The following is a 13,801-nucleotide window of genomic DNA, read 5'->3' as shown; positions in this document are numbered from 1 at the left end:
TTTAAAACAAAGAAGAGATGCAATGATTATGATAATGGTTATCCTTTTGATTAGCATTACGACCACGATTACTTTGATGACGATGACGATGATGATGATATTATTATTTTATTATTATTATTACTGTTGTTGTTGTTATCATCATCATCATCATCCTCATTATTATTATTATTATTATTATTATTATTATTGTTGTTGTCGTTGTTGTTGTTTTACGTATATCACAGCCTCATTCCTCGATGCCAATTTTATCATTTAAAATTATTTACTTATATTTTTATTTATTTATATACTTACAATTCAAAGCTCTATTTATTTTTATACCTTATCTTATTTCTTAGTTATTGTCTCAGTTACATGTAAGACAGTAATATAACAGTCTTAGGATAAACAGTAATAACATTTATTTGTACATGGAAACCCGCCTAGTTTGTTGGGGCCAGAGTGTTCCGTTTGTGACTTGAATAAATTAAATATTATATACTAACCTATCTGCCTACCATCTACCTAACTGCCTCTAACCTATTATAAATATTTTTGTTACACATATGCGTGTCAATAAGTCATTTTTCCCTTGATTTCATGTTTGTTTTCTGTGATTAATTTTTCGTCAGCCATTGTTATTGTATATTAGGATGCATGCGACAAATTTTAACTCTTTCACTTTTTTTGGAGATAAATGTTTTCGAAGAAAATGGCCGAAAGGAGGGCGTGGACCGGGTGGATCAGGTCGGAGAGGCCGAAATCGAATGCGTTATTGGCGTAAGTAGACAAGTTATAATTATTTTCATTTTACGTAACTGATGACGAATTTTAAAGAAAAAAGAAATAATTAAGAACATGAAAATAAATACAGTATTAACAAAAAAAAAAAAAGAAAAAAACACACAGAAAACAAATTATTAACATAGGTATAAAAAGAAAACAAACAACGGCGCGCGTGCTTGCCCTATATAAGTCCTATTGAGCCGCCATGAACAAATTCTTTATTTACGAACGCCCGTACGTAAATAAAGATTTTTTTTTTCATGATAACGTGTTCAGCTATGTTTTTCGTCTCTTTTCCTAAGTACCCAAAATTCGTCGACGGCAATGATGAAAAACTACCTATTTTTTCTTTTTCTTTTTTTTTTTAATTTAGCTTCGTTCTAGCCAGTCAAACCAACTAAACAGCAAAAGCAATGAAGATGTTTTGCAAATAATAGAGCTTGAATGATTCGATGAAAAGTCTGCCGTAAAAACTGGCATTGAAGTGAGAAAAGACCAGAAATTGGTCTGTGTCGGAAAATATCCAATTTGCATATATAAAGTGTCCTCCGCTTTTAACGTTTGTTTACAAAACAAGTTAATCATAATAAGCTCAATAACGAAATAATATGCTCTTTTTGTTATCGCCGAACAATCCCACTGAAACAGGAAAATTTCTTTTGCAATAACAAGACAAATTACACAAGAAGACATAAATTTATTACTCATAAAAACAACTGCTGCCAGGTGTTCTCAAGAAGCCGTAATGACAAGCCAAAGTTCGTAAATGAATGTAAATGATGACAGTCGTCTTCGCTTAATAAAAACGTTTTTTGGCAAAGCAAGCAAAGCAAAACGTAAACATCTTTTCAGCAAATCCAAACCATACTCCACGACTTCTCACGAACATGTGAGTATTATAACTTTAGGTGAACTTCAATACTCTTTTACCTTTGTTTCTGCTTTAGTTTTCATTCATCGTTAACGAATAAATAAGCAAATTTTCTTTATCGGTTTTGCAGAAAGAATTGTCATTGACTAGACTAATGTGGCGTGTTTGTAATCAGCCAATAGAAGCGTTTGTTATTGTGTCGCGCGTTACGAGAATTTTGCAGTTAATCAAAAAGCAAGCATTTTTGTCAGCTATGTTATATAAGAATTTTGCTCATGCTTTTAGCTGTGCGTATATCGAGTTCTAGATGCACTTGAGAAGTTTGGAGAGCACCCAAGAAGCTAGAGCTACTCTTACGCATCTTTCCCGCTCTCCAAACTTCCCGCGTGCGTCCCATATACGCACGCTAAGCATGGACAAATTCTTAATTTGGGGGTTCAGACAACTACGTCCTCGACGAGCAACGGAAACGCCTAAAAAGCAACACATACATGAAGAGTTTGTAGGGAAGTCAAAATCTCAGCTCTTTGGTGATCACGCTTTTTGGCAAATATCTTTGTCTTTACTCCTTTTTTGTTTCTATTCTGTTTTGACAAGATTTGAGCACCAGAAAATTGTAATTAATAAATGGAACACAATAATAAGGGTGGATGAAGTTTGCAAGCAACTCGTATTCACGAAATTCAGTGAACTTCGCTTTCATTTCTTTTGCGATGTACTGTAAATGCCATTTTTACTGCCGACACGGCTTAGGGTATACTCGCAAGTACCCTACATTTCAACTCGCGGGTACCCTACGTTTCAATTACTTTACGGTGTTATCTAACTGTCCGTTCCCCTAATCGTTTCTGCTAGAAGGTTATTTTTTTCAGACTGTTCTTGGAAAAGAATCAGGTCGTCATTTTGCTAGTAGCAGCTTGTCTGTTGAGCTAATCTTAGCTTATCAGTCGCTCACTTTTATTCGTTATTTTATTTTATTTTATTTTTTCATTCGTTTAGTCAGGATATAGTAATTGGATGCCTAAATCAATGAAATTGAAACGTCTGTCGCTTAGAATCCCGGGTCCATTGAGGTCAACAAAAAATTTCCCGTCCGGTTAGGGGTTAGTATTTTGCCGTTTTTAGCCGTGACACTTCTGAATGAAGCATACATGAGGTAAAAGCAATAAAACGGTTAAAGAGTACTGGAAACAAGTTTGAAAAATATAAAAGATGGCGGCCGAAACGTGGAGAATTTTTTTCTGGCTTTCAAAGACGTTTTCTGGAAATTTTCGTCGGGCCGGCTACCCCTCAGGGGCTCAGTCAAATTCAAAGGAAAACAAAAAACCCAGTTTTTATCACAATCCTTGGTTTCAAAGACTGTGGTGGTTTTAAAGGCAGACAAGAGATGTCACTATATCAGGTACTACCATTCGCGATTTCTACAAACTTTTGTTGTCATCTCTCTGCGAAAGTCTACGCAGGTGAAAATCCATTCAAAAATGGCGATTTTTTGGTTGGTTTTTAGCGCGAAAAACCCTGTGAAATCGGTTAAGCTGGCAATTGAATTTGATGTTTCTTGATATAAATATTCCGGTGGTACCCACTGAGGTTGGGTTACGAGTGACTCACAATCGATTGTGAGTATTCTGATATCAGAGAGCAAAAAGCTCCGAAACTTATTCCACCATATTTTAAAGACCAAATCGTGGCTCGAATGCGGCTCTAGCCTGTTAAATTCCCGGATGTGACCGGGCATTCTACGCGATGAATAATTGCAAGTTGTTTGGTCTTAAATAACTTCCTGGTGATTCTTGATTGCCCTTATCGGATTGTGTCATTTACTATACAGGCGGAAGAGGAGATAATACCGCCGTAAATGGTTACCAGCAATAGAAAGTTTTCCGGAAGGTGGCTCTCTAACCACTATTTTAACCCTCAACTGTCCTCGACTCTGAGCGTTTTTGAGCATTAACAGACTTACGTTGAATTTTGTTAATTTCCAGCGCGACACGACAGACGATAATGTGGCAAAAGGGAACATCGTTGATTACTAGTTTTAAATTCATGTAAAACCTAAATATCATTTGTTTAGCAAATAATGTGTGATTTAATAAAACTGTTACGACACCTTACTAGCTGGGTGTTTGCCTGTTATTTTTCATACGTGTTATTTTGACTATGCGTGAGGTCATGGTAGCTGGCTATTGGCCTTTTTCTATCAGCGGTCGGCCGGATCTTTAGTAGACCTCGATCAGTAAAATCTTCAATTAAAAATTTTAGAGTAAAATGGTAAACTGATCTTTACGGCCGGAACAATGATATTAAAAATAACTAAGGAAAACAAAATGAAATGGTTATTACGTATACACGTATCTGTCCGATATTTCGGTTTGCAACGCAAATCTTAAACGGGGGCAAAAAAATTAATGACAAAAATGAATACAGATATAAGATGAACGTTACATACTCGAAATGATATAAATTCCACTAATATTTATAGTTGAGTTCATCGCGTCTATTTACACCACGAGGTTCTAATGCCACTGCTTTGTCATAAAAACCCCGTGGTTTATATACTAGACGTGATGAACTCAGTTAGTGACATTTGTATTTTTAATAGGCTATTACTTTGGTTAGTAAGTTTGTTTTAACGTTAAACGTAAATTGGAATACATTTTCTTTTTTCGCTTTTAAAGTTTTTTCCCCATATTTTATGACCAGAAAGTCTGTGGTCAAAAAGGAAACACATATAAATATATATATATATATATATATATATATATATATATATATATATATATATATATATTTTTAATATGTTTATTTACGTTTTTTCATCATAACTTCATAACTGTAACTAAATTAATTTGTTCCGCTAATTATTAAACCAAATGCCCCTTTCTTGAACTCCACGACTTTCAAAAAAAAAGAAATGTGTAAAATTAAAACCTTGATATTCATTAATTAATTCATTTTGTTTTATTTTATTTGTTTGTTTGTTTTTTTTTTATCCTCTAGTGCAGGAATTTCGGCATTTCTTGGTAAAGGTGACCTCTGTTTGGCAAATCACACTGAAAAAAGAATTGGAGATTGATATAAGAAAAAACATTTCTAATAGAATGAGGTAACTTACATGGATATACTCTGTACTTATGAGAAAAAAAAAATATAGAAACTGAAAGAAATACCTCTCTCAGCCCATACTTGCTCCGTGTTCAAATTTTTAAAATTAATCAAAAAGTGCTCCTTTCCGTATTATAGAACACATTTATCAACCCCTTACCAGTTCATTGTTTGATGAAGCAGCAGCAGTGGTTTGTGGCCAGTTTGCATCCCTTATTATTTTCAGCACAAAGACTCGTACTAGGAGGGCAATCATCGTGGATGTAGGTGCACACTCCTGTAGGCCAATCACACTTGCCCGGTTCAAGTCCACCTGTGGAAAAAAGTGATACGAAATGCTACGCAGCCCTTGCTCACAGTCAGAAGCGCTTGCAATGTAATTTCCCAGGGATTAGCTGTATCATGTAAATGTGCTTTACTGCTAGTAAGACATCTGCTGCCGCGAAGCGTTGGGATTTTTGAAGCCGTTTAGTCTAGAATTCATTTCAATAATATGGCCCAGAAAGAGTACGACTTATTGCCAAATGACCAGCTGCTCGGAGTTTTGGAATTAAACTTAGCCTGAGATACTAGGTGGTCTTCTTTAAATGCTTAGTACAGCGTAGAATACATCCCAGTAGAAACATTCAAAAGGTATTAACTTAACTTACTTGATATGTTGTCTAACACTTCTTACACTCGAATTTTCAAACCTCATAAAACAACTGTTCCTCGTGTTTTAGACATTGAATTCGTGACCCGCTTTTAAATCTCTTACCTGTTGGTTTGGGTGTAACAGGACAGCAGCAGCGGTTTGTGCTTAGAGTACATCTCCCATTACACTCTTTCGTATTCGATGGACAAGGAGTTTTGTAGTAGTTGCAGAAGCCAGTTGGCCAGTCGCATTTAGCTGGTGCATTCCCACCTGTAAAAATTAAATGATGGTTACCTGTCACCCAGCGTCACCCTCTGCGACACCCTTTGGTGTATTGGGGTCAGAAAGTATACAAGTGAATCTCAATGGCTCTGCTGAGATTTTAGGGCTATACAGGCATGTCGCTCTCAAGGTCAAGGTGCTTTGAAGCCATTTATTCTAGTATATGGGTTAGGGGTTAGGGTTAGGGTTAGGGTTTTAGATATGCTGCAGCAGTATTTTGAAATGATTTTACCTTTAGTGGAAAGCCTTTGATCTTCTTAACAAGATGAGGTATATTTTATGGGTGGTGGCGTTGCGGGAGGCCAGTGACGTCATCAACAATGGTCGCCATCTTGGCCACCATTCTTGGATTTTACCCAATTTTTTTTTTTTTTTTTTATTGACAACAAATTAACAACATTAATACACAGCAGAAAGTAAAAGAATAAGTAAGTAAATAAATGTCAGTAAGTAACAAAACAAATTACAATAAAAATAAAAAGTATTGGAAAATGAATTAAAAAAACTGTCTGTTGCTACACATACTTAATATTGTTTGCCACAATTTTCAATGCGATATTGTTCAAAAAGCTTACGTAAAAATTCCTCTAAATTAGGTTTCGTTACAATGTTCTTGCAAGTATACAGGTATTTCTTTTGTAGTAAAACCAATAGACGCAGTTTGCGTTGAGTTGAAATTGGCATTTGCATTGGAAGGGAGTCATCGAACGTGTTAAATAAAATTTGCTTGTGTAAAAGTTGTACGTTCTCTTTGTGATATTTATTAAGCCACCTTAAAGTTTTGGAAAAGAATTCCTTTGACTCTTGACAATATAAAAAGGTGTGTTCAATTGAATCTGGATTGAGGCAGAAAGGAATTAGAGATCAGGTTAAAACCGCGAGAAATGTATTTTGTTTTTTTTGTGTGTGTGCTTTACATGAAAAATAACACATAAATAATCACTTTGCATGATTTTAGCCACAAGATTTACTTTTATTGTTGAACGAAGTTGAAAAAACATGTAATTTCACCCAAAATTGGCTTGACCACCTGCTACTTATGAGGTCATATCTCGGAATCATAGCAACTGACCATCACTAAACTCCCCTCAAAATCTGCGCGAGGGATGAACGAACAGCTACTGAAAACGTCAGGTGCTGATGTTCCATCCTTTAGGAAAAAAGTCAGAAAAACCTTATGGGGGGTTAAAACATTCTAAAATGTTTAAGGTTTAAACATTTTAAAATTCTTCAGTTTTTTTTTCTTTTTGAATTTTTAATGAGCTTATGAACTTAAGTTAAATCTTCTCACCGAGACATTTTTGCTCGCAGCTTAACTTGTTTAAAAAGTTGTTTTGGTTTCCACGGCAACCCCCATAGATGAATTCCTTGCACTGTCCACTTTTTGCATGAAAGAAATATCGTCGAAAATACGCTTTGCATGGACCAGTTTCCGGAGGAAGAAGACAAACCCTGGGTGGCAAGCTAGAATCCTCCACACCTTAAAGAAAATAATAATAAATAGCAATAAAAGAATAGTCCAAAGAATACCTCCTTAATGCGGGGAATAAAGGGTTGGAACCAAGCGTCAGCATAGCAAGATATAATAACTATAAAAGTAAATTATAATTATCATAAAAATAAATAAATAAATACAAAAAAAATCCTAGAATCCTTTGAGGCAACTTTTTTTGGAAAGCTTTATAACTTTCAAAATTTTATAGGTAGAAGATCGTCAGACCACAACAAGACAACATTTGCCCTAAAATATCTTCTCATGTTTCATCTAGGGTGATGACGTCATCAGACACGTGGCCATTACTGAATTAAGAGTTTTTGTTGCAGTGACAAGATTTCATTATTGGGTTAAAATACAATAGTATATTTGAGGTTTTGGTTGTGTGCAGCATTTAAAAATAACCAGTTGACGTCCGGCATTTAAAAATTAAGGGGGCAATGATCATGAGCGAAAAAGTCGGGAAACTAGGTCGAGGGCTGTAGAGAGTTGACGTTTCATCACACGGCAGAGAAAATTTGCAGGAAAGTAATGTTCTACCTGCCATTTTTCTCCGTTACCAAAAGAGGGACATGACGTCATCAGTCACGTGATCAGAGCGTTTTGAATATTTTAGTTCGTTTTAAAGTACATTTTTCTTAATAAACCTGCAAGTTTTTGTTGTTTTTCTCTACAAATCTTTACACTGTATTTCCCCTGAGTAATTATTATTCCATTTTTAGAGTAGATGGAGACGAAAACTGAGCCAGAAGTTTAAAAGTTGCGTAAATCGATCGATATTGCAAATTAAAATCGAAAAGGAGACCTACTTTTGAGAATTTTGTAAAATCCGTTTTTAACTTAACTGTTTGTTTGCCGAAATAAATGTTCAACGTTTGTTAATAAAGGAGAACTTTCAAAGCTAAAAGGATGATCAAGGATGTATTTGGCGGCCATATCATTTTTCATGTAGCAGTTCTTCTAACGCTAAAAGCCAAATGGTTTGCTACCCTAACCTAAAACAATGGAAATAATGATAAACAATGTTGTGTTAATGTTTTCCCTGACCGATGAAAAGACATCTTACGAGCAGGGAGAGAATAGTACAGCCATACTGTTCAGACGTTAGCCGCGAGATCGAAAGTTCATAAATTTCTTAAACGTTCCCCAGCATGGGCCAGGCCTGAAAAAATATTAATGGGTTTATTGTAAGCTTTACGTCTGGTTTCGATCAGTTAAATATTTCAATTCTACACGGAAATTAAAACAACAACAACAACAATAACAACAATAACAACAACAACATAAACGAACAAATCATCCTTGAAAACTGTCAATCACCATAGAGAAGGAATTTATACCACTTTTAAACTTCAATTGACAGCGCTTACCGAGGTGGTCCAGGTAATTAAAGACATTTATTTTCAGTTCTAACATATTTGGAGGGTCCGGGTTCGAATCACCTTAAAGTCATTTTTCGGGACCTTATTTATTTTTTATTTTGTATTTTTTCTTTTTTACTCTCCTTTTTACCGGTGTGGTGCATATAGCTAGTAACATAATGTGGTAAATTGAAAGCAAAATTTGCAGGAATATAAGAGCTCTAATATTAGAGATCTCGCACGTGCGTTGAATAAATGGAAAATTTCACCTTCCTTTCTGTGGTTTAACTTTTCAACAAAATAAAGCAAAGTGTATGTACTCTCATGATTTGAACGTTCACTGTGAAATATGCGAATGCATATTCGCGATTTTGCGAAACAAAAGAGCTAAAAGGAGAAAACAATAGCGTGCTGCATTCATTGTTTAGTTTGCCACCTACAACATATTGATGAGCTTCGTCGTGCATTCTTGGCAACCAATGGCTGAAGCGCTTTCATAGAGTCTATGCACGATTGCGCGTAATATGACAGATCTACGAACTTTGTTGAACTGGAAGTAAATGTCCCGAGAACAATAGGCATTTTGCGCGATAAACTTTGACTGAAGCCTCGTATTCACAAGATGAGGTCACTACAGGATCTGTAAGTCCAAGGTCTCACATGCGCACAGAGAGACCAAGAAGGTGGCGCTCAACTTTGGTGACTATAAGGTCATTATCATTATTGTTATTATTATTTTCTCGCTTCAGGAGTTACTACCCCAGGCTATGTGTGTCTTCTACCCTAATCTAATTTTTTTCTCAGGGCACAATCGTAAAAGTTTCTTAAAGGTAACTAGCTACCAAACTCTCTTAATATCGACTTCTGCTGTGAAAGATTAAAAGAAATGTGTTAGGTTCAAATCATCTTTTTAACGTTCAAGATTCATCCACAACACACTCACCAGCTTACCTTCCAGCCCAGCAATAGCTGCTAACAGAAGAACCGTTGTAAGCCAAAGAGAAAACGCCATTGCTGCAAGTGTTCGGGATGCTCACATACACGGTTCTAAAAAGTCTGAACTATCATTGTCCTTTTGAGTTCATGCCTTCAGGGACAATATGGATTCGAGACAGAACCACTGTGCAAGGACTGTACTTCAAATGAGAGGGTACTTGAGAGTACTTAACCAAATGCATTACTAAAGGTGGATAGTGAATTAGTTTTGATTACCTGTGAGAGTTTAGGAAAGCCATCATTGTATCGATTTAAATTTCCTAAACCGATCACTTGTAAACGCAATGAGTTAAAAAATAATATACATTGTAAATGTAGAGTAGGCCATGGCTACAGAGACTTTTTACTACAGACAGCAAGAAACGTGATATTTGACCAAAAATCATAAGTGGTGAAATGAGCAAGGGACAATATATTTATAACTAATACGGTATGAATGTTTTTTTTTTTTAATCTGGCTTAAACACTTTTAATTCTTCCTGTAACGTTTTGTTGTTGTTGTTGTTGTTGTTGGGACGTTTTTCTTCAAAGTTTGGATTCTTATCGCCTGTCGTAGTTTTGTATTCATTTAAGCCTTCCATAAGGCCCTCCCTTTGTTAGTGTGTCTTACGGCACGTTCTTCTTACTTATGATAAGATCAAAGAAAAGTTTTGGTTTGTAATATTATTGGACTCCAGGTTTCAACAGCATGCTATTGACTGAGAAGTGGTGACTGATATTGTGTGAAGGGAATTTAAATACGTGCTTCTTTTGATGGTTATGGTTAGAGGTTTTGTTGGTTAATTTTAGAAGCTCGTCTAAAAAGGCGTGTTTTTTTTTCTGTATCTCTACTGATTATAGTTAATTTGACAATTAAAGAAGACAAGGAAAACAAGGCTATACTTTAAACTAATTGTGACGAGTACGTGGGTCAAAGAAATTGTCGTAACGCACTTGACCACGCAATATCACAATTGTACGTGAGACAGAGATAATTAATCATGATAACAATCCACCCAATGAAAATTTCTTTCAATATCATTTTTTAAATCTAAATGGAATATTTATCAAGCTCTATGTATCCGGTTCTTAACTCCTGAGACAGAATGGGCTTATCACATGACTTTTAGTATCCTGAACAGCATAACCGCTACCATTGTTTTTGGTACATATATCGGCATATTTCTAGCTACAACTTGATCGTTTCTGCCTTGATTGTGATTATGATTGTTATTATTATCATTGTGAAATAATAAAATGTTCGATTCGTATTGGTTCTCAGTAGACTTCATTCATCGCTTAATTTAGCTGCAGCTTTAAAACTGTCCAATTTGACCCTCCGATAAGAATCTGCTTGTATTCCGTGCTATTCTGACAGGCCGAATTTGACAGTTGAACGACCATGAAATTCTTGCATGAAATGTTGCTGGCAAATGAGCTTTAGTTTAAACAAGTATTAGTCGCTGCTAGGAAATCAATGCCTAGAAAAAAAGTTCAATCAGCAAGTTATCCGCCTTCAGTTAAACACACTTAATTAAAAACGTGTAATAAAAATATTCATTTACTTAGGGCAACTAATATTCCGATAGTTTCTCCAGAAGTTGTATAGGTAAGCAATGTTCGTTTTGCTTCGGCCAGCTATTAGCTGATGTAATAAGCATAATTGTACAGTCTAACTTTAATAAATATTCCAATTTTGAGTTTATCGCATTTTTCCAGCCCTTGTCTCATACAATTCAGGGGTAATCGGGCTCATAATTTCAAATCAGCTTATCATTTACGGCAAGGACACGATGGGGAGAAAAATGGTTGGGGGAAAAAGTACTGGGAGATGGAGAAATGTAATTAAAAAAGATAAATGAATTAAATAATTAAATTAAATTACTTAATTAAAGAGGAATGAATAACAAATTAGCTGAAAGTGGTATTTCTTAAGTTTAGGCTGTGTTTCAATTTTCCATGTTCTCGAAACCCGTGTCCCCAGTAACCGCATTATTGCCCATGATCTTAGTAGCATTCGACATGACGCGATTAATTGAAGAAAAATTGGCCCAATCTGATATGCGGAACTGCATCTTTTTACAACACGCAGGGAATTGGGGGAAGGGGAAAAAAATGTAGGTTCGCTCTCCTAGCCCATAAAATGGTGCCTCATCTTTTAATCTGTCAAATTTAATTTTGATCGAGGCATGTTTGTTTTTGTATCTCTGTCTGTACTAATTTATTGAAACATAAACATGTGCGAAGTAACAAAATATAGTTCCGACGTTCCGGCGACATCACGACGCCATCATCAACAAGGAATGGATATCGACGCGAGGAGTACTCTAATTAATTTGCATACATGAAAAACGTATCTGGGCAAAGAATTAAGCACATTAGACTGCAAAACAAAAATCAAAATCAGTAAAGAAATCGTTAAAGCGTATGAATCCGTTTGCAAGTTTAAAATCAGAGTTAATTGTTTGATGTACAGCATTTCGTTCTTTCCATTTCCCTTCGTTGTCGACTTGTGCAAACGTTGGGGTGGGATTGAAATTAGTTTATTCATTTAGTAATTTGTTTTGTGACACAATCATTTAGTAATTTATCTATTTATTTATCTATTTATTTATTATTTAGGTGCATGGAATCGAGTAGCCAATACCTAGAATAGCCTTGCACGTTATTCTTACTGATCAACAAATGGGCATTTTGAAACTGCATTTCGTGATTGTTTGATTTTGTGATGTGTGTTGTTTCTTAATGTTGCAACTGTAAGTGATCAGTCCATGCCCTAACCATTTCTGCATAATCGATGACGTTATTAAGATTAATGGCTTCCGGTGCTGACATCGAGGAAACTCAATTAGACTGTTATTTGAGCCTTAGGCCGATTTAGTCCTAAGTAATATTCCATGAAATACATTACAACCGAATGGGTGATAGCTTCGGCTGTGGTTGGATAGGGAAATTTTGGAAAAAAAACATCGAGCAAAGGGGCTTTCTACAGGGCACCGATTGCCATCTGTCTTAGTGTTTACAGGTATGTAACATTTTTTTGGTTCCTGCAAACAAATGTTTACAAAAACTTGAAGAAATTTGCTTACGATTTGTCAAGGTCCTGTGAAGTACAGGTGTACTGTACAGTACCGCAAATGATCCCCAACCGCAAATGACCCCGAGACCGCAAATGATCCCCAAAATGGACCGCAAATGATCCTCGACCGCAAGTGATCCCTAAACTCGACCGCAAATGATCCCGTGAAAACTTGAGGAATGGAATGGATTTTACGTGATAAACAGCAAGACATTTGTTCGTAACTTAGGTGCCCGTTACGGAACAAGGCATGATTTAACATAAACACAAGGTCAAAATGCCCCCGAACTTATCAATGTCCACAGGTTTCGATTTATTTCGAAATAGCAACTTTCTTACAGCTCATGAACGTGTTGTGAATAGTTATATTGGCGCTAAGCGGTAGTTATCGCGTGACAAAACATTGTAGGAAACCGTCACATTCACGTACTAAAAGAAAGTCGCTTATGATTATTCGGATCCAGGAGGCACTTTGGAGAAAATTAAACAACCTAAAACCCTTATTTAGCAGCAATGAAGAGCACTGCTTTCAAAAGAGGTCAAAGGAAATGCTCTTGCATCAAAGGGCAAATCATGCCGACCAGAAACAACAATAACCAGGGGCACCCAACGACAATTTTCGGAAAATATCTGTTCGGAAGACGATTTGAGATCTAGAATTTTCGGAACATTTGCCGTTGGGGATCATTTGCGGTACTGTACAGTACCCAGCGTTTAAGTTGTCCGTGCTCTAAAGTAAAATTACTAAATGCTGCCATGCCATAAACATTGCTGCAACAATTTTTAAAATATCCATTGCGGTAATTAAACGTTTTTTCTTTACGGCTATCATATCTTATGTATTAGTAGGTTTTAAAAACCTATAATCGCGGCTTAGCTACTCATGAGTATGCAAATAGCCTGATCTTAACCGCGGTAAAACTGTGTCCTACACCAAGGGAAGAAATTTAAAAACACTAGGATATAGAAAGCATACCTCTTGTTTCTACAAACGCCATTCAGCGACATACATGTAATGACTCTGATCTTGGGGGAAAAAAAGGACTGCCTTTTTCGGATAATGTTTCTTAGCTTATTTATCTCTCGAACAATAACACCAACACCTTTATTTCTACTTTTCTATATCCCTAAATGAAGACTGATATGATCGATTCCCTCAAGAATTCAGCTCCAACCTGGAAAACCAGTTCCCATGTTCTCAAAAGCACTCCCTCTGGACATTATAAGACTT

General features: G+C 35.9%; 1 protein-coding gene and 1 long non-coding RNA gene across 2 annotated transcripts; one reads left to right on the top strand and one right to left on the bottom strand.

Moving 5' to 3' along the window:
* The first annotated feature begins 419 nt into the window (after positions 1 to 419).
* Positions 420 to 3,753, top strand: LOC140948364 (uncharacterized). The gene is made up of 3 exons (XR_012167030.1): positions 420 to 762; positions 3,471 to 3,529; positions 3,625 to 3,753. It is a non-coding gene; the product is annotated as an uncharacterized lncRNA (long non-coding RNA).
* Positions 3,754 to 4,429: 676 nt separating this feature from the next.
* On the bottom strand, positions 4,430 to 9,626 carry LOC140948337 (putative Kunitz-type serine protease inhibitor). The gene is made up of 5 exons (XM_073397572.1): positions 9,468 to 9,626; positions 6,952 to 7,140; positions 5,502 to 5,648; positions 4,905 to 5,057; positions 4,430 to 4,692 (listed from the first exon to the last, which is right to left on the bottom strand). Exons 1-4 carry the CDS (start codon positions 9,526 to 9,528, stop codon positions 4,909 to 4,911), a joined length of 546 nt encoding a protein of 181 aa, XP_073253673.1. The 5' UTR covers positions 9,529 to 9,626; the 3' UTR covers positions 4,430 to 4,692; positions 4,905 to 4,908.
* Between the last annotated feature and the right edge of the window lie 4,175 nt (positions 9,627 to 13,801).

This window comes from Porites lutea, chromosome 1 (genome assembly GCF_958299795.1).
Source record: "Porites lutea chromosome 1, jaPorLute2.1, whole genome shotgun sequence".
NCBI lineage: Eukaryota > Metazoa > Cnidaria > Anthozoa > Scleractinia > Poritidae > Porites > Porites lutea.
This window is presented reverse-complemented; position numbering and strand designations above follow the sequence as displayed.